General features: G+C 31.5%; 3 protein-coding genes across 4 annotated transcripts; all 3 read right to left on the bottom strand.

Moving 5' to 3' along the window:
* Positions 1–65: 65 nt before the first annotated feature.
* On the bottom strand, positions 66–694 carry LOC114728106 (uncharacterized; the record flags this gene model as incomplete). Its single annotated transcript, XM_028914983.1, has 3 exons — positions 686–694; positions 445–586; positions 66–302 (listed from the first exon to the last, which is right to left on the bottom strand). Coding segments are annotated over exons 1-3 (388 nt in total), but the record flags the coding sequence as incomplete, so codon positions are not given.
* Positions 695–16815: 16121 nt separating this feature from the next.
* Positions 16816–18996, bottom strand: LOC114728283 (uncharacterized). Of its 2 annotated transcripts, none has more exons than XM_028915267.1 (2): positions 18749–18996; positions 16816–18429 (listed from the first exon to the last, which is right to left on the bottom strand). In XM_028915267.1, exon 2 carries the CDS (start codon positions 18360–18362, stop codon positions 16992–16994), a length of 1371 nt encoding a protein of 456 aa, XP_028771100.1. In that variant the 5' UTR covers positions 18363–18429; positions 18749–18996; the 3' UTR covers positions 16816–16991. The 2 variants fall into 2 exon arrangements, with proteins under 2 accessions (XP_028771100.1, XP_028771032.1); XM_028915199.1 differs by having other exon boundaries at positions 16816–18413.
* Positions 18997–21983: 2987 nt separating this feature from the next.
* On the bottom strand, positions 21984–23280 carry LOC114728023 (uncharacterized). The gene has a single exon (XM_028914870.1). It carries the CDS (start codon positions 22956–22958, stop codon positions 21984–21986), a length of 975 nt encoding a protein of 324 aa, XP_028770703.1. The 5' UTR covers positions 22959–23280.
* Between the last annotated feature and the right edge of the window lie 1868 nt (positions 23281–25148).

Raw genomic sequence — 25148 nt, 5'->3', positions numbered from 1 at the left:
TTTGAAGCTCTCCTCGAGAAAAGCAGATTGTTCCTTGGACAGCCTTAGCTTCTTCCTCGTACTACCAACGTTGTCATCTTCGTCGCTTGCTCTTGAAGAACCAGCCCTTTGATCATAATATAACTCTCCGTCATAATCTCTCTTACAGCCACTAAGACTACTCCCTCCTCTGTTAAACACACTGAGATCCATCTGAAACGACGATGCAGCGCTGTTCGGAGACGACGACATCGCCGCCTCATCCTCCTCCGCAGCCGCCGGCGGCGGCAATCTATTCATATCCATGCCCCTAGAAAAACTGCCTGCACGACAAAAACAGAGCCTTCAGTCTCAAAAACAGAGATTAAACCGTCAAAGAACCATTTTTTGGAAGCTTTAACAAGTGGGTGCTGACCATTTTCAGAAGGAGGCCATGGAATGAGATTTGGGAAGGTGGGTTAGTACGAGAAACAGCGACTGGGGTGTGAGGGAGAAGATCAAGCTGAACATATTCAGGTCTATCTTCATGGTCTTCTATGCTCTGGTTTCCCTTTTGCTTTTTTGCTTCTTTTTCTTCTGGTTCTTCTTTCTTGTTGTTGATTTGATGCTTTGGTACAGAAAGAACCAATGGACAAAGTGGTGAAGCCTAATCCCAGAAGGCTGGAAGTTTCAGAAGGCTTTGAAGCATGATCTCCCAAGCTCAAACCAGCTCCATCTCAGAGTCTGCATAAGCAATAATACAGAGAGAAGAGAGGTATAAATAGAGAAAAGGAGGAAGAAGGCGAGAAGAAGAAAGGAGGTTTCGGAGTGAGAAGGCGTCCTTGAAAAGGGTCTTTATAATTATTGATGACAGTCTTAGATGATCATGGGAAGACCCAGATAGTCACTTTTTTTTAATATAAAAGAATTTTAATTGACGTTTAATTTTAAATATTAATTATATAAATATAATGAGAATATAAAATTGTTGTGAGTGTGTACGAGAAGAGGAAGGTTTGACCAAGAAAGCATACCAAGGTTGACAACACACACGTGATTCGCTAATTTATGGCTGAGAAGGGAATGAAGGTGGAGAATGAAGAGATAAAAGGGTGGTAGATAGTTATTATAATTTTTTATCTTTTTTCATTATTAAAAAATTAAAACAATTAAGTTATCAGGTAAACATGTATTATATTTTGAAACAGAGGTAAATAAATATTTATGATAACTTATTTAATAGATTTCACCTGAAAAATTAAATAATGGTCCAAAAAAAAAAACAGTGAGAGAAAATAGGTGTGTTGGTTAAGAAGGACTAACTTTTTTTTCTATATTCTATATATTTGCATCAACATTTATGTGTGCTTGTATCAACATCTATAGACCACAAAGGAGGCGGCTCCTTCTAATTGTATACATATTCCAGATGTTTCTTAAGGGAAGAGAATTTATATTAGCATTTTGATCTTGCAAATATAGAATATAGTGAACAGAGACAAAGGATTTTTTTTTTAAACCTATAAGAGACACAAATAAAAGGGAGAATTACAATAAGGTAAAAAAAATATTACAAAATAAGTTTCGGAAGTTGTCATTTTTTACTCTAAAACCTGTTATTAGTCATTATAGATTGTTTAGATTGCTATTAAGATTTTTTAGTAATTTTTTTTTTTTTGGGATTTTATTGTAACTCTTCTAAGATAAAATGGGTTTTGGGCTGCATGCCCATTTTTTGATTTTTAAAATTTTTAATACTTTTACATTAAAATCGTTGTATAAAATTTTTTTAAAAAAATTTGTCATCCGCATTTTTGTTTTCATCTACATTATGATTTAAACTCAAATAAACTATACAAGCAAGGTTTTGTGTGGCACACCAAGATTTATATCTTTTTCTATGTTGTTTTATGTAATACTTCTTTAAATATTTCTCTTTCCCATGAAACGCATAATTATTTAAAACTATTTTTTTTATTTTGATAGCATTATTTGAAAATTAGTTTAACATAAATAATAAAAACCATTTTATTGAAATAAATTCCAAACAAATTTATGAACAATAAAACCTACACTATTATGGTCTATGATGACCGCGTTTTGGATATTGGTGATGATGATGATACAAAACATAACCAGGATTATCAACCCCCCTTTTCCAAGCGGGAAGCACTTTCTCCGGGGTTGAGCATGACGTGAATAATACTTGCACAGTTGTAATATATAATTTAATTGTTAAGTTGATTTTAATCCTAAATATTATTTTTGATATTAATTATAAGAGTTAGTTGATTAATTTGAGAAGATTAAGGAAAGAAGTTAAGTTAGTTATTTGTAATAAATATGTATTGTCTTTCCTAAAATATCCTTGCTAATTAAGTGTGTTGGTTAGAATTATCATTGTTAGAAGGATTATCTTGAAAAAAAAAATATAAATACGAGAGACAAAATGAATTGGGTTCTTATATTTAAGACCAAAATAAAAGTCAAATAAGGTCTTTATTAAAACTGGAGGTAGTATAAGACTTATTTCTCATATTTATCAATTTTTTCTAGACTATCACTATTGATATAGAAATATGACATGTTATATTTCTTACAATTAAGAAACTTATCTAATTTTTTAATTGAATCAAATTAATTAAATAGGTTTTAAATTAAAGACCGAACGAGTAATTTTAAATATTAAGTAAGCATTATTTGAAATATATCAAATAAATAGAAGAATTTTTCATGTTTTGAATTTTAGCTTATGTTTTTGGCCAAAACAAAAATTTATCTCATGTTTTCTGCACGTTTTATTTTATATTGTTCCTAAATATTTCTAAATCCTTTTTTTTTCTCAAACATCTCAATCATTTAAAATTTTTTATCCCCTTTTTTTCCTACACACAACTAGTATTTTTTTATTAGAAGTAATTTAAATTGAGGCACTATCAAACATTTAATATGAAAAAATTTTTAAAAATTTAAATACTAATTTATCACGTTGTGAAAATTAATTTTTTTTTAGTTAGATTCAATTTTATTATTAATCCTGCTTCCTAATTTTCCCTATACAAAAGAAAGATAGCAAAAAAGACGAGGGACACGATGAAGAAGGAGGCATGGGTGTTGGGGCTTGGGGTAAAAGTGAGGGGAGGGAGGCACAAACAACAAACACAGCGGCGCCCACAAGCGCCACCTAAGGCAGGTAGTGGGGACCACTGCCCCACTAAATAAAGGACCGATCCCAAACAGCATAATCACTCTCTCTTTGGAAACGGATCCTATCACCCTCCCCGCCACTTTAACTATATTCTTTAACCAACCAGAAAATGACATCCTATCATATTTTCCGCCAAAAAAAAAAGAGATAATAACCACCTCATTATAATTATTAATATTAGTGTTCATATAAAAATGAATATCCTCCAATTCTAAATACAAGACCTTATATAAGAGTCTTGTATTTAGGATCGGAGGAGTATCTACACTTTCTTTTCATCCATTTTTGTAAAAACTCTGTTTTGAGAGGAATAGTATTATTCTTCCGGTCCTTGATATAAGACCTATTTAAATAATTTGATTAAATTAAAGAAGTTGGATAAGTTAGTTAATTATAAGAAATGAGACACGTTTTTCTTAAAATACCATAATCGTCTTTCTTAATATCCCCTCTTCCTATTTTACTTAATTATGGTTGAAAGAGTATCCATATAGATAATTTAGAGAAATTGATATATATGATAAATGACTCTTATATTTAGGACCAAAACTAATTCAACAATTAGATTCTATATTAAGGACCGGAGGAGTATTTCTTTTTATAACATCATTTTCATAGTTTTGAGAAGAATTAATAGATGTTTTCAAATATATCCCTAATAAATAATTATATCATAAAAAATTATTCAAAATTGTACATATCATTATATTTAATTATGATAAATTTTGAAAAAAATTAATCAAATCTATCCAATCATTGATTAACTTTTACCATTACATAAGGCAAAAAAATATTGATGTGCTCCCTCCAATTTCAAATATAACATCTAATTGAGAGTTTTAGCCTGGTTTTAAATAGATTATTCAATTTCTCTCTTGTTTCTCATATATTAATCATTAGAGAGCATTTTTTTCTCTGCACAGTAAATTCTAATTATTAAATAACAGGGGTATTTTTGAAAAAGCATCATAAATTTTATACATATTAATTACAAACAACCCTTTTAACTACTCTTTTTTTTTTTAATCCTACCAATATTTAGAAGAATATTGTGTTTAGAATTGGAGAGGGGGTAAAAAAATTTGGAATTTTTTTAAGAATATATTTAATATGGGTAATTAGTAAATTTCTTTAATTTTTAAACAGACCAATTAATTTTAAAGTTTTTGTAATTTAAATACAAAAGTGTTAAAATAGATTTATAAATGAAATAGGAGAAATATGACCTCTTTTTTTTTTTGGCCTGAGGAGAAATATGAGTTGACTTCTTATAATGTGAATTAATCTTTATTGCTTTGTGATATAATGTTCACTAAATTAAGTGATATCTTTAAATAATGATTGGAAGTAGACAAGTGAGAATGACGGGCAGTATTATACTATAAAAATTTGGTATTGATCACTATCCTCAATCATTATGTACCTTACATATTAAGCTAATTTTACTGAACAATTTAATTTTTTATTTTTAATATTTGATTTTTTGTTCGTTACGCATTTTGATAAGCCGCGTATTGAACATTTCCCCATAATTAATCCATCTATCCATCTCATAACATTATGGTATAACCTAACAAATGTCACATTCTTGTATTAGAATACGATTTTTGATATGATAATTAAATTATAGCAATTTTTTAATAATCCAAAACAAAATCAACTTAACTACTTATCCAATTTCTATTCAACAAACCGTGAGCTAATTAAATATAAAAAAAATCCGTCCGGCTTATAATAATATTTTGGAATTAATGAGTGCCTTTAATCACCTATATATAATCTGATTTAAAGATATGTTAGGTACGCAGGTTTAGCTATAAGCATCAACATTAGGAACTAATGGATCGTTTGATCTAACAGTAATGGTATAAATAAATATTATGATATATCAACATGCTTAGTGTGTAAACCTAACCTTCATCAAATCTATCCAATCATTGATTAGCTTTCAATTGAACTGACATGCATCTACTGATTTTATAATTAATTTCAATCGTCCTTGGAAATATTATTATAAGCATAAGTGTACATTTAGTTTTTAATAAAATCCTGCATAAAGTATCCTATTATATATTTGTATTTTAGAAAAGGTACTAAAAATTTAAGATATATGTATCATGGTCATATAGTCATATATAATTAACTCACAATTCTAAAGATTATTTATAAAAATGAAATATTCTGAGCATGCGTTTGAAATAGTTAATGGGTGAATGAAGCAATATAATGGCAAGCAAATGAAATGATAGGGTGTGACATTTTTGCTTTAGTGTAATTATAAAAATACTAATTAAGAATCACTTGACGTGTGTTGTCACGAATTTAATTAAAATGGAAACATGCATAATGATTAGTTACGTCAACTAATTAACACTGCTTACCAACTTCTGGCTAATTAATTAATTAATTACAACAAACAAGAAAAATAAAAAGAAAATGATGAGAGAAACAAAATTATATAAAGAATAATTGTTTAAACATTGTGGTTCCTCCGACGCCTATCATTTTAATGTCTTCAATCAATAATCTTGACCAAAAAGACTCTCTCAATAAATGAAATCTGTAATAATTAGTGCTGTGATCATAAATCATGATCTCAATAAAATCATGCATGGGTACCCACCTAGATATAACTGGAATAATAATGAGAAAACAAAATATTGAATGAAAATAAAATTTAAAAATTAAAATGTGGTGTTATACATATAGTATATGTCTCTTTCGATTTTTTTTGTATGATTTATAGATTAAATGTTTGTATTTTTGACATTCAATAAAAAATATAAACAATAATGAAGCGTACTTCCCCAGTTTCAATTTGTAAAATATTATTAGAGCATATTGCGAAAAATAGTAAACCTCATTAAAGATAGTTAGAGACCTTTTTTTTGAAAAAAGTATAAAATTTCCAGAAGTCCAATTTATTCAACACTAACTATTAATTAACGCATAAATAATTAATGAAGCGTGTTCTTAGAACAAGGTGAATAAATTATTATCTTATATTGTGATATATCATATATGAAATCATTCAAAAAAATCTTATAGATCAAAACGAAGGGAGTTTTATTCATAAGTCATAAATAATTACAATGACAAATAAAAGAATTGTTTAAATAATTATTTTCAATACCTTTAAAATTTCTTTTATGCCTACCTAATTGCTCCTGAAAAAATTCTCGGTTCCAACCAAAACTCGATGGACATTATTTTCTTACTAAGTATTTCGAAAAATATCATATCTTTTATATCATTTTAACAATAGCAGCTTGAAAAAAAAAGTAATATACTAATGTGAAAATAATAATAATTTAATAAAAAATATATTGAATTAATAAAATATTTCTTTTATATGTCTAAAATAATCCTATTAAACAAAATATAAATAATGGGGAGTGGGTTTTCTTTTTAAAAAAAAGTAATTTCATATATATTTTATTTTATATGTACACAATTTGCGCACGCAAGTCAAACACGTTTCGCTTTCCCAACTCTTCTAATGGAAAGTGGGAACACAGTTTCATCCAAAAAGGTTTAAAATTTCCAACATTTTGAAGGGAAAAATAAAGGAGCTCAATTAGTGCTCCTTCGGGTGGATTGACAAGAAAGCTATAATCATTGCTTCAGTTGAAATTGATGACGGAATTAAAATAGTTATTTACGTTCATCTTTTTCAAAATAGTTAATGTATATCTACTTATCTAGTGCTTCAAGTATTTCTCTGAATATATCCAGTATTATAAAATATTTCATGATGCATCAAGTATTTTAAATTTTAAAATTTTTTTAGATACATTTAGCATACTAAAATATTTTTTGATATATCCGGTATCTTAAAATATTTTTTTAAGATACATTCAACTCTAAAAAATATTTTTTTATACATCTAGCACTAAGACAAAAAAATATTTTATGATATTAAATATACTTAAAAAGATACTTTGAGTACTGGATGTAGCTGAATTCTTTTCAGAATTCAATTTGGTTTTAGTTTTTTTTGGCCAAACATTTAAATACTTAAGAATCGGCTGGTTTTAATTTTATACTTCAATACTTGCTTTCCAATTCACATTGAGTCATAACTGATTCAAATCAATCAATCAATTTATACGCAAAATCTTGTTCAGTGAATTGGATATCAATTTGATCAGTTTTAATTTATTTCACAGCAATAAATTATTTGAAAAATGAAATTAATGAAAATATTATTTTTTTGCAAAAAAAGCTCAAAATTCCCTGGTTAAAAAATTCAAAAATTAAAATTTGTTTGAAAACTAAAGTGCAATATATTTTTAACGACTTAATTTGTTTTTTTTGAAAACAAACTATACACAACCTGTTTTCAAATTTCAACTGGGAAACCCATTTATTTAGCCGCCGCGCACTGCCTCACATTTTCATCCCCGGTAATCATTATGTATATCTCCCTTTTCCCCCTTCCCCCTTCCCCCTTCCCCCTTCTTATATTTGGGTTCTATCCATGGATTGTATTTTTAATTTAATATACTGTGTATATATATGTAATTCGAGATAAATTATGCAATTTTATTTAACGAAATGGGAATTATACTATTAATATATTATCAATAACAATGGAACATGCCATCAATTTTATATATAATATATATTGATATACTGCTTCTGATTGGGATTAATTACTTTCATAGCTAAAAAAAAAAAAAAGAAGCTAATGTAAGCCGTATTTGAAAATGCGTTTAAAAATAGCCTTTCAATGATTTTGAACATTTATAAGGAATAATAAATTTTTTTTGGTAAAAAATAATAAATATTTTTTTTTACAATGCTGGTGTGAATAGCTATAAATCTAACATGTATGTATAGCATAACCAATATTGCTCAAGGCACTATCAAGTGCTAAATATATTTATCTTTTTCAGTGAGAATTTAAATATTAGTTCGTCAGATTGTGAATGACTAGCCCATTCCACTAGACTCAATCTCGGTTGGTATATATACACATTATTGTTTAAAGTTATTTTTGTCCTTTTAGTTATTGCTGGCCCAAAGGTTTTTTTATTCATTGTTGGAAGATGTACTCACATTTAATGTCTGATAATATCTTAAACAGGATTGCAGAAGGAAATTTGTGCCAAGTCAAAAAAAATACTAAATAATTGTTAGTAATTTCGCATATTTAGCCTTTAATCACGTGAATGAAAGTGTTAAGCTAAAATTTTGCCATCTAATTTAGGTCTTTACATTTGAAAAACTAATATGTGGTGGTGCAAGGCATGTGTTGAATGAAAAGAACTTGGAGCTAAAAGAGTTGAAATTAATGAAACAGTGCTTTGTGTGATCATTATTGTTTAGCGTTGAATTAAATCATTTTATTGTGATTTGATTTCCCATCAAATTGGCTTCCTTGATGATTCCATATATATACCACAAAAGTCATTTATAAAATCTATTTTCATTGAAAATTTACCTTCGTACGAAAATGAATGGAACAAGTAACTTAATCTCTCCAACATCTATTATTACAATAATGATCATACTTTTGACGAAAACAAAGTAATATGATGATAACATATATATGCTACCTCTAGTCTTTAATATAAGAGTCAGTTGACTTATTTGAGTAGATTAAAAAAACTAATAAGTTAGTTATTTATAATAAGTAAGTGTTATCTTTCTTAAAATATCCTTACTAATCAAGTGTATTGGTTAAAACTACTGTTACTACAAGAACTAATTTGAGAATAAATAAATAAATATGAGAAATCGAATAGATTGGGATTTTATATTTAGGATTAAAATAAAAGTTAAATGAGTTTTTATATTAAAAACAGGAGGTGGTATATTTGAATTTTGATAACAACACATCATTGAAATTAGATTTTCTTGGGGAAGGACAGGCTTTTTGCTAACGTTCGCAGTTTACAAGTGGGAGGTGGCGTCCTGTAAGCAAGAACATCATCCCATAGACCTTTTTACAATGAATAGAGAAAAATAATTAGATTTACCAGACAAAAACAAAGAAAAATATTTGTGATCTTGACTTGACTTTTCAAAGATGGATGGCGCAGTAGTCTTGTTATAACGCATTTGTTATGTGACATAAAAATGACACATTTTGTTCCTGATTTTAATTTTTATTATATCAACATCAGCAGCAAACTTCAAATGAAAATTATGGCTTATATTATTTTTCAACCTATACAATAAGCATAGTGAGTATTTGTTTTGGTTTTAAATACACGATTTTAGTACCCTTTATCTCCCTCATATAACATTTTATTTCCAAATTATCCTAATTAACTCCACGTGTTTTTGTCACTCTTTTTATCTCATCTTCTAGTTTAATGCTCTCTCTCTCTCTTTGGAGGTATTTTGGGAAGAGTAGTACATATTTTTCACAAAATAAAAAAATAATTAAGTTAATTAATCTAATTAATATATGTGAATTAATTAATTAGATTTTATATTAAAGACGGGATAAAATGGTTAAAAAACTATTTAAAGCATTATAACTGTAATAAAATTGAATTAGTTTCTAATATTATTCTTATTAATTATCAGACCTGCACTTCATTGTCATATTTGTCTGTTCTCTCTCTCATTATCCTTTATCTTAATTATTTTTGGTTTTTGGTAAAAACCCCTTATCTTAATTTCAATGCAACAACAAAATATTAAATAGTTTAACAAATTTAGAAGGTAGCTCATGTATAGGACTAGATGGAATAATTCTAATATATAAAGTACATAAATACTATAAAAATTGGACAAAATCGTATTATTTATGAGTTACAAATAATGAAATTTATTTTTGGACGGTATATACATATACATACATATATATATATATATATATATATATATAACGCAAGACCATATTTTTTCCAAGAAGAAAAAGGAGTAAAATAGGGGGCAAGTAGAGACAATAAGAAGTGGGCTATATATTAATAGAGGAGAGGCTTAAGGAGAAAGGAGGGTGGCTTATGGTGGGAGCAGTCGAGCAGAGCTGCGTCTTTTGGAGGCAACGTCCCAACATTCCTAATCATGCCCTCTATTCATGCGCCACTTCGATTCTCTATTTCTTTTTCACACTTCCCTTTCTTATTTATATGTTTTTTAATTTCTTGGCATCATTTATTTACTTGCTTAATTAATTAGCTTGAATAGTCTATAATGTTACCAATAACGTTGGATCTAGCGGAAAGGGATAAGGGACTAGTTCATCACAATGTGGTGAATTAATATTCAAATTCTTATTAAAAGATGTGTTCATATTTAGTGTTTAATAATACTTTGAATATGATTGACTCCAATAAGAAGATATATGTGCATAACCAAAAAAAAATTCTAAGCTGTTGAAATGAGCCAAATATTCCATTTTGTTGCTTTCTCTGTCTTTCTATCTCCAAAGTTCTTTTCGGTTTTCAAGCTTTGACTTGATTATTCATCATCTTCCTACAAAAAAGAACGTAGTTCTATGTATAAGTTCAACAAATTTTGTGTGTCTTTTACTCTTAATTATAATCCATATCAAATAGCAAAGTAAGACTCATTTGTACTATAATTAATACTATGAAATAAATTTTATATTTAAAACCACAAAATCACATCTGCAAAGGTGAAAATGTGAGTAGAGAGGAAGGAAAAACAATCAATAGGTTTGTGATACAGTGATATCAAAGTTTTCTTTCTTTTTTTCCCTGTGAACATGAGGTTGCATGTTTGATTTTGCCAATAACTTAAAGTTGCCGTACCGACCTTTTCAAATGAATAAATAAAAGAAAGAAAATTTTAGAGAAATTGAAAAAAAAAAAAAGATTAGTGAATGGGAGAAAAGGCTGGGAACAAAATAGACCATAGTTAAGTAGCATTAATTAATGTGAAATACATTCATGAAGGCCTGCATCAGAATCTCAGTCAATCCTTATCATTGCGTCTCCATAATGTCTCCACTCTTTTTTTAATCATCTTAACGCAATAATGTTACGACATCCTTGTTCCATTTGTTCGTGTTGGAATGATTTTCCCTTTTATTTTTCTAATTTTAAAAATTACTTGTTGGCAGTAGTATTAATTTATGTTTATTTAGTGGCATGATAGACAGTCCCCTCCATTTCCACTTGTAAGTTTCATCCTGAAAGATTCTAAATATTGAAATTGTAACTTTACTTTAGATCTAAAAATTTACTAAAGATATAATTAAGATATGGTAGATACTATTTGGTGAGGGTAATTTTGAAAAATGAGAATAATACTTAAAAATTAGAAAAAGGTCAACAAACTTAATAATTTTCTTTATCTATGTGAATTAGTTATAAGTGACCTCTTTTTTTGCGACAAAAAGGTTAAGTCAGTTGGATTTCAGGATTTATCATGATCATCGCATGTCTTTAAACTCAAATAGTACTTACAAAAAATGTTCTTATATCAGCAATGAGATTTGAACTTATGATCTTATGAGCTATAAATCAACTCTTTACCAACTAGATCAACTTTTATTAACAGTTATGAGTGCCTTCATACGACGTCAGATAGGGAAGTACTCCTCTGATCCTATTTATAAGGTAAAGATAAAAGATTTTTGTGTTCTATTTATAAATCACTTTATTAAATTTTTAATATAAATATACCATTTTAACCTTCATATGAATAGTTATTTTTATGAAAAGTGTATATATTAAATAGGAATAAAATCAGAAAGTTGTTATACTTTAAAAAAGAGTTAATATAGTTTAAGTTTTTTTCTTAATATGTATAAAATATATTAAAAGTGTCCTGACAAAGGAATACTAACTATTCTCTATGGCTATAGGGACGGTAATGAATGACGAATTCATCGGTCAAGCATGCATAGCCAAATGCAATTATTATTGTTTCGAAATTAAATTTCAATTAAAAAAAATGGCAATCTCGCATCAAGCATGTAGCAATTGGCAAGGCGCATAATTCATAAACGTGAGTAATTGATTTTGAAATCTCGAGTCTTGTGCAACACTTTGTGAGAAGATGTGATCTGGTTTTATGGACAGAGAGATTATTCATATTTAAGCCTTTCAAGACACAAGTGTGATGATGATCGTAGTAATGATGTGATCATATATTAATACATAATTAAGATTAAATTAATGGAAGGTTTATAATTAATTGATTGGTAGTAGCAACGTGAAGTGAGCACAAATGATGGTGTTGCTCACTCCTCGTGTGATTAACATCATCCATCATAATTTTCTCCTTCCACATTATCATCATCATTCCTTGTATGTTTCTTCTCCTTCTTCTTCTTTTTTTTTTAAATATATTTTATTTTTTAAACATTATTTATCTATCCTTTACACACACATACTCTCTAATTATTACTTATCGAGTCTATAATCAAACAATTAATTGAGTGTTGTCTTTAATCACAAAGTGTGCGAAGGCTAAGATGAGAGAGCCCTGTAGGTCTTTTGGTTATTGATCAATTAGAGTGAGTCTAACGTATTATTCTCCTAATCTTTAATGTAAGATTTTATTTGAAAGTTAATGTTCACCGTATATATAAGATCTTTGTTTTACATGTTTATCATTTTTTTTAAAATTAAACCTATCAATCAAGTAGGAGAGGGAGGAAGGAAATTTAGAAAGATGATTACGGTGTTTTAGGAAAAAAAAATCACATCAACTAATTTAACTAACATCTTTAATTTATTTAACTTAGTTAATTGGTCTTATATTAAAGACTTGGGGAGTATTTATATAAATTTTGAAATGATCTCTCTATTTTGTTTTTTTTTGTTTGCTAGTTTTTAGGAATAATGATTATGTTTTTGACCTGAAAATGAATAATGATATTGATACATTGATGATGAGAATCTCATATAATCATTACAGGACAATCCCTCTCTAGTGTTGGACAATTTGGGCTGGAAATGATAATGTGGGCTTTGAAGTATCCACAGACCACAGGTAAATGTAGATCCTCTTGTCAAGAATTTTAATTCATTTGTGGATTTAATTACAAAGTACCCCAAAAAAAAAAAATTACAAAGTACTAGCACAGTTGATTACGGTGAAAAGAACTAATCCCTTATAATGTAACTTATTAAAGTTCTGAATATCTAGTATCTCAAACAAGATTACATCCAATTCCTAACAAAAAATTTTGAAGCTATCTTGATTAATATGTACCGTTTTGACCATATCATAATTTGAGAAATAAGTCACACAATTTGTCAGAATTTGTTTATCCAGATGAGAAGAGATTAGGCCAGTTGGAAAACTATGAAATATGTGATTGTAGAGATAATTAAAAAATAAAATAAAATAGAAGAGAGACATAATCATGTGAGTATGAGCATGTTCTTTGTTTGTATGATGGAAAATGCATTATCAATCAATCACGCCTCTTGATTATTACTTATAATTATTATTCGATTCATATTGAAGACAAACCTAATTATTCGATTCGTATATGCTTTTAGTCACTAATTATATTCATTTTTTAAACGAAAAATCAAAGTAGAGGCTCAATTGATGAAAGGTAGTAATTAGGAAAACAAAACAATACAGAAGGGGGAATATTTGGAGCTCCATCTGTCTCCTCGAATATCTTTTATTTTTTTTAATATCCCAATATTTTTTTTGACCGAAAATCTCCGAGCACGTTTAATTCTAGCATGCATTTCAAACACTCATTTTTAATTGAAACAAAGAACAATTAAAGCGAAAATTTTAAAAGGAAAAAAAAACCCATTGAAGTATGGGTGTCATCCGATACATGAACGAGTGAAGTTACAGCTTGTATCATATTCTTACATAAAATTTTAACAATTAATACATTTTTTAAATTCAATGCCAAACTATTAATTCTTTACCTAAATATTATCACAGCTTATTTTATTACTGAATAACTTGGTAACAAATGGCTAGCTTGTTGCAAACGAATGGATAATTAATACTACCTTCGGTCTTAATTATAAGAGCTAATTGACTAATTTGAAGAGATTAAAAAAAAAATTAAGTTAGTTATTTATAATAAATATGTGCTGTCTTTCCTAAAATATTCTCACTAATCAAGTGTATTGACTAGAATTACTATTGTTAGAAAGATTACTTTGAGAAAAAAATGTATAAACATGAGAGATAAAGTGAATCGAGATCTTATATTTAGGACTAAAATAAAAATCAAATAATATCTTATATTAAGGACAGGAGGTAGTAATCAATATTCAATATATTATGAGGATATATAAACAAGAACTGCGAGTTACGAATAGCATGATTCGTTATTCAGATTTTTTATAAGGCGTCTCACAATCTAATTGGAACAAAATCCTGAAGCATATTCAACTAGCATTCTGGGCCTCGCTGTTTAAGTCGGCCAGGTCCATTGGGCCATATCCAGGCCCAGATTATAAGTTAGTCGGGAAAGTTTAATCACGCCGTTTCGGCAAATGAAAAAGCCAGTCATACAGTATTCTCCAAGAAAAAAGTTGATTAATAGAGCTTGGTGGAACTTAATGCATCTAAACATTTCTTATGATGATTACCGCTAACAAATTCAAATGATAATTAGCCTCCATAGCGGTAAAAGGAAAGAGAAAATTCATATTACAGCACAAATAATCACGTCGAGTTATTTAAATAATCTCATTGATGCCTTCTGTCAAATTTCAACACTTGCAAAGATCGATACGCAAAGCAACTGTCTCAGCTACTCATGCATAGTTGCAGAATTCCCATTTCACAAGAAATTAAAAATCACTCTGTGAAAGATAAATAGATTTAATCACAAATGAATACATATACTCATGTCAAACATATTTTTCAATAAAATTTATCATTGACATGTTCATTCACTGCTATCTTAAACCAGCTAAAGACATCCCAATAATGGAGTTCGATTATATCAGTCTCACAGGCACCAATTCAGGGATCACAAGGACGTGCTGCAACTTCTCCCCAAGAAGGCTTGTTCCTTTACATCAAGATTTCTCTCTGAGAACCGTTCGTATAAACTAAATTTCTACATTTTTGGAAGATTGTGATAATGACAACTAACTACATGCACGAATCAAAATGAACTTCCACTATAAAAAATGTCTGACAGGCAAATGCTAGAGATGGTCATGACTCTGCTCCCATGATATTATTTCTTGATTTAATCTCGGAAACAAATCTCTCTTATCAGAAAGTCTGTCCATGTGCTGTCATATTTTTCAGCTCTAGACTAATTTGGCTCGAATCCTCCTCTACATCCATGAAATAAACGTAGAGAGTGCAATCGGCAAGAAGTAGGAAAAAAATGTAGCAGCTCCCCATACCTAATTATGATATGTGGAGAAAATCCAAAGGCAGATTGATCGAAGGGTTCAAATGAGGTGATCATGCCGTCTCCATAGCCTCAAAAGTCGAAACTTACGCTAAAATCAGTTACTTCACGTGCTTATGCCGATCATACACTCTCTCACTCTCTTCTTCCTCGCCCAGCCACTATTGCCTCATTTTTGGTCACGTGTTAAAGTCGTGCGCACCTTCAGCATGAAAGAGGTGATTGTAAAAGTTGAAAATGGTTTAAGCCAAAAATGGACGGCGTGTGGGGTCTGATTTTGCAGGTTCACATGGTATTGCCATGAAGGTTATGAAAGCCGTGGATCATTATGACGGATGGCAAGTGATGCAATACAAGCCTTTGAAGTTTGAAGATCTCGGATGGTATAGTTTCACAATTCTGTAGATAGCTTTGTAAATGTTAAAACCTAATTAAGTTAAATTACTGAGGTCTGTGTACATGCCCCTAAACCAAGGTTCGAGGAGAAGCAGCGGTTGGGCAACTTCTCTGACAAACGATGTTTGGGGGCGCACCAAAACGCCTCCAAACACACACTGAATGTAAGTATGTCAATTCAATTTAACAACTGACAATCATAACACAATGAGGACAGGAGACACACTAACAGGAGAGGATCCGATTCTGCTTTTCTCACTACTGGGTACCAACTTAAGTCTTGATTCTGGAATGGCTGATGCTTCACACATCCACTCTAGTGGAATTTACATAGAAATTAAACTCTAGGTAGACACAATATTCGTCTTTAGTGTAAGTAGTTAACAAGTCTGTAGCTCAAACTTCTACTTCACCATATACTAAAATGATAACACCAGGCCAGATGTCAATAATACCTCATCTTAATGTCACACGACAGACAGTAAGCTTCCATCAAACAGCTTCAAACGAGCACTCTTATTTGTACAAGTTAGGATGTCACATGCCCTTTCCTAGCACATAAAGTTAATCCAAAGTTTGTTTCTGAAGAAAGACTGTCCAAAGGCTTGAATCTAGATATTCTGGTTTTATTCACAGGAAAATGATCGATCTACAGTGTAGGGATACAGATCAAAGGGGTCCTTATGGGTTATTAATTAAGAACAAGTCAATAATTATGCAGGTAAAGTGTGGTAAGAAAATCTCTAACATAAGCACCTTCAGGAAAGATAAAGACCTGTTACAAAGATTGGACAAAGAGGATACTGCTTGCTACATTGATATTTTTATTAAAGATTATAATTAAACTATTCATGACCATCCAAACCAAGGACCAGAACCTCCATACCCAGGTGACGAGGAATTCAATTTTTGCAAGCACGTTAGTTCAAATGGTCCTTGACACCAGCAAGGGACCCTATATATGTAAAGCAGATAATGGCTATGACCTACAAGTTGATCAAAGTGATTGTTTGCAATAAACAAATTAGAAAACATATTTGCTTTAAACAAAGAAACTGAAAAAGGAATCATGAACATATTGAGGTATATAAACTAGGAACCTTCAGTCCATGAGGTGCAAGAATGTCCTCCAGGAAAACATCATCTTCTTAACCTTCTTCTTCTGCGCCCATTTGAAACTCTATTGTAAAGGTCTGGAATCCCTATCACAACAGTTCTGCTAGAAGACGAAGAAGGCTCTGTTGAACTAACTTGTACGCTGTTATCTGTTGTCAGGATACCTGAATCTATTATAGCAGTTGCGTCACCATGCATATGTAAAGGAGAAACAGAAGCATTGGCTGCAGAATTGCTCGCACCAACGTCTGGAATATGTCTCCCTGATTGGTTTGTAGCAGCAATGCTAGAAGGTAAAACTCCATTATGAGGAAGAGGATCAAGCAGCTCTCTAGAGCTTCCTATGGGTTGAGGTTGTTGAGGACGAATATATGCTTCAAGGTCTCCAACTAATCTTTCAGCAGAATCCATTGCAGAATTTAATGCTGATGAAAGGGATGAAAATGAAGCAGCTCCTTCCACTAACAACCTTGAAAGTAGACGTGAACGATTATGCTGCCTCATTCCAGTCTCCATGCCATGCAATGCTTGGGGCTGGGAATGGTGAGGTTGATTGAATGAAAAACGAGTTCCATCAGCTGCAGCCGAACCAATAAATCGCCTAATCTCCTGGATTGTAGACGATGATGCTCCCCTGCTTATGAGCTGTTGTCTGAGACTCTCAATTCTATGTGCCTGGGGCCGAGGAGGGATAGTGAAGCCACTTTCTTTCAATTCCAATTGACGGTTGCTAGAGTCATCTTTATTTCCATATATTGGAATAATGCCTGTTTCAGCGACCTCTCCCTTACAAACAGGGCACTCCCTTACATTTGAATAAGCATATGACACCTGATAGAAGCATGGCCAACAGAATAAGTGACCACAGCATGTCAAAATCGGATCCCTCGCCATGTCCAAACAGATATTACAGTCAAAAAAATTCCCGGTGCTGCTCACTGCCTCATCTATATATGGATCCATACCCAATGCTTGAGCTACTAAATGCGAACTGTTCCTTTTGCCCGTTTTCCTATGGTTGACTGTTCTTTCTTGGTCAGCACCAGGCTCTTCCCTAGACAAGATACCTTCATTATGAGCATTAGTTGCTGTCAATTCTGCTAAAACAACTGTTCCTTCCTGGACTGCAACACCAACATCTTCTTGGGGTGTCCTGTGTTCATCACGAGCACTAGGCGTCATCATCATATCTGCCATGACATTATTTATTTGAACTGAATCATGACCCCGCCGCCACCTCTGACGCTGCCTGGCTCTCAAGGTTACTGCTTCAAGTTGCCTAATGCGCTCTTCTATATGTTCATGGGTTGATTCTAGCTCATCCAATATCGAATCAAATCCAATCACTGAAGTAGGGGTTTGGTCCAAGGGCTCCTCGTTCAAATCAAGATCCATTTTACCTCCAGTTCTTTAACCAGGTCTATCTCATCAGTGACTACACCTCATCTGTATCAAGGAATTGCTACAAGTTAATGGAAGGCAAATCATGATGCTGAGCGTGCAGAACAAACATTCCAGTGAATAAACTCGAATCTTGTAAGTCTCTCGGTGAGTAAGAATCTTATACCCCCAATTCATATTACCTTTCTTCTTCAAGAATTCGTCTTGAACAACGCTTACAATGAAATATACCCAAATTTCTTCAGCCAAAATAAAATACCGGTTATGTATTTCGGTGGCTAATAATTCGAAATGAAAGCATGCGGTGCAACGAAGATCTAACTGAATTGAAACTTAACAAAGTGAAAAACTTCGATAGAACGGAGGGAAGGAAGATTTACCATCCGTATCTGCCTTTTCATCGTGATGATCCATGGGGTGCTTCTTCTACCTCTAAAATTGAGATATACAAATTGGCTGAAGAGATAAAGAAAATCCGGGGTATAAACAATTCGGCTCAAGTTCTATGAATCCGAATCGAAGTTGAGAAGAATTTATGGAGGAAATTGGGGATTTTTTGTCTTTCCCAATTCATAAAACAGGTTGGATATCAAGCTTGGAAATCAACGAATGAAAATTTGCTGGCTTGGCTCAACTGTGCAGACAGATTTTTGGGGGCAAATAACCAAAAAGAAGAGAAAAGAAAACTAATTGTTTAATACTAAAACCATCGTTTTTATTTTTTTATTTTTAGTTATATAAATTTCGAACTATATGAGTATAATCGATTTTTTAAAATAATTAATATCAACAATTTAGGTTGGCTTAGCCTAATGTTTGTCATAAAAAAGGCTAAGGTTGGTTGTTGTTGTTTTTTTTTTTCTTTGGCCAAATAGTAATTCTGTGGTTTGTTTTTCGTTTTTTCCCCTTTTCAGTTGTGCGGCACTCACTTAAAAAATAGTAGTAGTTAAATAGGGTCATTTTAATTCCTTTTTTTTTTTTTGGGTCAAAACATTTCATTTCTGTTTTTTTGGCCAACAAAAGTACTTCATTTCAGTTTGAGATTGCAAGGTAATTGTACAACGTGGATTATGTTTTATCATCGAGAAAATCATTGATATAAGGGGAAATGTATTAATGTTAGGAATGATATGAGTCAATCCAAGGATCAAGACATCTTTTCCTTTGTAAATAGTTTCAAGGTTTATTAAAAGAGAGTATTCCTCCGGTTTTTAATATAAGACCTAATTATTGAGCTAATTTTGGTTCTAAATATAAGACCTATTTCTCATATTTATTAATTTTTTCTAAATTACCCTTATGGATACTTCCTTAACCATAATTAAGTAGAATAGGGAGATGGAGTATTAAGAAAGATGATTATGGTGTTTTAAGAAAAAATTGTCACATTTCCTATAATTAACTAACTTATCTAACTTTCTCAATCTAATCAAATTAATTAAATGGGTCTTATATTAAGGATCAGAGAAGTATAAAATAAAGACCCTTAATTTCTTTTTTTCCCCCTGGCGGCACAAGGGGAAAAAATAAATATGAAATGCAAAAGAAAAAAAAAAGATCTGTTAAAAGTTTTTGATTAAAAAATTAATTACACAAGGACACCTGAGAATTATTTAAGGAGTGGCTTACGACTTATTTTTAGTGAGTGTAACTAGTTGTGTGAAACATATTTTTAATTATGCATAAGACAGAAAACATATATATGTATAAACATGTCAATGTCAAATTCGAGTTTGGAACTTCATTCAAACATGATAGATGATACTATCTCCGATTTTTAATATAAGATTTTGTTTGACTATTTGGTCCTAAATATAAAACCCCAATCTATTTTGTCTCTAATACTACCTCCGATCCTAAATATAAGAACTAGTTAACTAATTTGAAGAGATTAAGAAAATAAATTAAGTTAATTATTTGTGATAAATATGTGTTGTCTTTCCTAAAATATTCTTGCTAATCAAGTATATTGGTTAGAATTATCATTATTACAAAGACTACCTTTGAAAAAAATGAATAAATATGAGAGATAAAGTGGATTGGGGTCTTATATTTAGAACCAAAATAAATGTTAAATAAGGTCTTATATTAATGACCGGAAGTAGTATCTATATATACTTTTTCAAAATAATCCTTCTAATAATGATAGTTCTAGTCAACACACTTGATTACTAAGGATATTTTAGAAAAGACAACACATATTTATTATAAATAACCAACTTAACTTATTTTCTTAATCTTTTCAAATTAGTCAACTAGTTCTTATACTTAGGACCAGAGGTAGTATTATTATCGAGACAATTGAGTGTTACCACGAAGATGATATAAAGAGCAACAAAGAAACACTATTTTCAGTTCTAAATATAAGATCTAATTTATTTTATATTACAAATTAAATCAATATTTAGGACTAGAGATAGTATTAATTAATTAATTAATCTTATTATGTTATGTGAATTAATAATTAGATCAATCATGATAGTTATTATCTATACTCATGATCAGATCAACCTTGTCAAAAGCATCATATCGGTGTTTACAATTAGCTTTCCTTTAATATCTGTGATGAATAGTACATTTCATGCATTGTACCAGATTAGGAGCTAATGGTAACCAGAATTATGTACTTTTTAACAGTAAAACAATATTCTTACCAGCTTCCTTATAAAGAAGTGCTCGAAAGATATGAGGGAGCACATGTGAAGTTATGTAATTTTGTTAAAAAAAAATTTTTATTTTTATTTTAAAAATCATAGGTCCATTATTTTTAGATTAGGACATGCCTCACAAATCATTTTTCTTTTAAAATAAAATGCAAGTCCAAATAGGTTAGGTCTTGCCAGCTCATTTTAAATATATAACTCGAGATTAACGGCATTTACAGATTCGCCCATAAATTACCCCCCACGAAGACTCACTTTAAAAATGAAATTTGAACACTTGCTACAAGTTCAAGTAGTTTTCGAATTTATTTGAAATAACGATTAAAACTTTCAAATTCAAAATAACTTTTAAATTGTGATTTACAATGTATAAGCTAAACACATCAGAAAAATTTTGTCACCACTTGCGTAAACAAGAATATCATAAATTTAAATTGCTCCAAAAGACGCTCCAAACAAGCACTTCCCTGAGACATTTCCCCAGTATTTAGTGTGTTTGGACTTTGGAACCCGTAAAACACAGATAATTTTTTGCATACTCTACAACTAAATCGAAAGCACAGAAATTTGGATGTGAAAGTAATATATATACATATGCAGACACACATTTATATAGACGCGCACACAGATGAGCAGTGACATTGTGAGAGCAAAAGACACGACCCTTCCTCGGCTCCTCCTCTCTGGAACCTCAACGTTCTATTCTAATTGCCAGTAAAACAAAAGATCAGTTTGTGAAACGCCTGCAAATTCTCTCATGAACAGGTCCAGTTTCAAGGTCCTCCGATCACAAAAGAAACTAACATATTACGCCATACTCATTAAACTGTCGCTAAATCTACAATCCTACCAATATATACAGAGACATTTACAGGTATCATTGCAGCTTCATTTTCCCAGAAACATCCTACTATCCTGTTACGATTCAAACCAATTCGTATAAGACGATAATTCAGTCTCTAACACCGTCTTCCTCAGTCTCGCCATTACCGTTTCCTACGCTCTTTTCCGAACCCTCGTGCCCGGCGTCGTCATTAATGGTCTCTGCAACATTCTCCGGCGCCACCCCACCATCAGTCTCCAAGCACTCGACCCTCCTCCTCAATTCACTCAGCTCCCTCTCCATCAGAAATAGTTTCTCTTTCAGCGTCAAATTCTCTTCTTCCAGCTGAGAAATATGGGTGTCCTGTTCGTCCACTCTGGTCTCCAGTACACTGGTTTGATCGTCGCTGACGCCGACGTTGGAGTTCGGGTATATCATTTCGAATCTTCTCAGGTCGTGGTCCAATTTCCTCTCAACTTCCACGCGCTCTTCTTCCACGTCGCTGTCACTAGACGCTTCGCCACCGCCGTCATCCGAATCGGCATCCTCTCCATCGCCTTTAGAGGACCCGGAACGAAGTCGAATCAGACCCTTCATTGAGCCGTACCCATCGACACCCCACTCTTCCTTCGCCATGTCCATCAAATCCTCCCTCGCCGGTGAGAAAACCGGCGTCGGGAGGGTCGCCGGTGTGACCGGACATGGCGAGACCAACGACGCAATACCCCCGGATTTCTTGGCGCGAATCAGGAACGAAGTGGTGTTCCTCGGAGCAAAGGGAGCGAATCGAGAATTGAACTTCTTCTTGGGGTAAAATCTTCGACCTTTCGATCGATTCTGAAACTGCGAATCACTCTGGTTCGCGGATTTGTATCCCGGACCCAGCGGAGCCCCAAGCGGGTCGGCTCGCCGAAATTCCTTCCTCTTGTCGGGTTTCGCCCTCCAGTTCGACCGACCCGGATGGCTGGTCGTCTCCGTCGGACCATTGAAAGTTACCGGCCGGTGAGAGAACACAGGGTTGTGGTCCGGCGGGAACGGTGGCGGAAGGGGAGGCCAAACGGCGTAGTTTTGGCGGTTTTGCAAGATCTGAGACTGGGCATTCATGGGCTAAGCAAATGGATCTCGGAGTTCCAAAATCGTCAGAAAGTTCGGAACTTGAATGCAAAATCGTCAAGATTAGAAGATCAGAGGAAAATATTTGGGAAACATGAAGCCCTAGTTTCTAAATATTGGATTCTCGCTGATGTATGAGCCATGGATTCAGGTGGCACAACAAAAGATGTCTGGGGTTTTGGAAACAGGTGGAGGATAGTGGATTGAGATAAATGGACAGATTGATGGCTGAGACGAACGGTCAGATTTGAGTTTAATGATTTGGACGGACGAAGATCAGATTGCTGCCCTATTTGATCAAGCCCAGCAAACGAGACACAGCATTAACATTTGCACTCTGCGCTTGCGGCTTCGGATTAGAAGTGACCCGCGCTATAAACTTGTAATACTAGTAACTCCCATGACTCCGTTATACTTTTTTTCTTCTTTTGCCAAATATTAATTTATAAAAATTAAGAAATATAAATAAATTAAAATATTTATATATATCATTAGATTATATATTAATTAATAAGTCAAGAAAATTTATTGGCAAAAAAAAAAAACAAAGTCTAGCAAATTAGTTTAAGAAAAAACAATAAATATAAACATTTTAAAGTAATTTGTTCACTTTTTTTAATATTTCTAAATTAGACACCTGTGTCTTATATTAAAGGTTGGAAATAGTATTTAACTATTTATATATACCCTCTTCAGTCCTATTTATAAGCTTTAAATTTGGAAAGGAATATGGTTTATTTTATAAGCTTCAATTTGGATATATCCTAATATTTAATAAATTTTTTTTAATATTATCCTTAATTACTTCTCTCTTATCACATTTCTTCACACATTCTCTTTCATCCTTTTATTTATTTATTTATTATAAAGACATATTTGAAAACAAAATCTATTTCTAATCCATTTATTACTTTTAGTTAATTTTAATTAATTATTCACTATTCGTGAATTAATTACTCGAAACTTATAATAAGCAACCAATGGAGTATACACACACAACTCTTGCGATGTCCTCTGTTTGTTAAATAATTTCAGGACGTTATGTTTTTATATGCATAACTTCAAGATCTACTTTTATGTTATATGTAGATAATTCTGATATCCACTTTATGTTTTATATGCATAATTCAAATTCTAATAACTTCAAAATCCATTTATTCTAGAAATTAAAGTGTGCCACATATTTTTGGATGTGGCACGCCTTTCGTATGTTCCAAGTAGTATTCAAACAAAGAATTCGTATACATCTCTAATTAATGCCTCTTTTATTTAACATATAGAATAGAATTCGTATTAATAAAACAATACTCTACCTCCTCTTGAATGATGAAGGTTTCACGGCAAAAGAATAATAACTGAAGAGAGAAAAGAAAAAGGAGAGAATGAGAGAATAAAGAAAACTTTATACACACACAAATAGATGCGCAAACCTCTATTTATAAGTAGAGCTGGTAATATGTTCAACCCGTCAAAAATAACGGGTTATGGCTGGCTAAAAGCCAACTCGCCAGTAAACGAATCTTTCCAACCCGCACCGTCAGGCCCGCAACCCGCTGCGGGTTAGCTCGCCAACCCGCATATTTTTTTTTTATTTTTAAAATTTTTAAAAATTATTATAATTGTATTATTATATATAATACTATATCTAAAAAATTAAATAAAAATACCTATATAATTTATTTGGTACTTCCAATCAAATATTTCAAGAAAAAAATAAAATTCTCATTATATTTTTTTAAAATATTGAATAAGAAAAAAATATATTAAAAGATAAAAATTTTTTTTAAAAAAGTAAATAATTGTTGGCGGGTTAGCGGGTCAACCCACCTTAGCGGGTTAGGGTTGGCTAACGGCACTTTTCAACCCGATTCATATGGGTTGAACCCGTCACGGGTCAATCTGCAACCCGCGGGTTGGCCCGTATTACCACCCCTATTTATAAGCATAAATTTACAACCTAATATGAGATATTATAGAATGATGAAGATATTGAAAAATAGATGACATAATAATGGATATACATGTAATACTTTAATATTCATAACAATCCCAATGTTTTTTCTTCTTCTATGCAATATATATAACAATCTATGGGTTATTATAAGTTTTAATACATAAAATACGTTTTTAGTATATTACATTATATGTTTCATTATGCATGGATAGTGTTATTTGCGTATT

The sequence above is a fragment of the Neltuma alba genome, unplaced genomic scaffold (assembly GCF_004799145.2).
Source record: "Neltuma alba isolate B1F8T4 unplaced genomic scaffold, ASM479914v2 tig00000375_pilon, whole genome shotgun sequence".
In the NCBI taxonomy this organism is placed as follows: domain Eukaryota; kingdom Viridiplantae; phylum Streptophyta; class Magnoliopsida; order Fabales; family Fabaceae; genus Neltuma; species Neltuma alba.
Note: the sequence above shows the minus strand (reverse complement) of the source record. Positions and strands in the feature narration are given on the sequence as shown.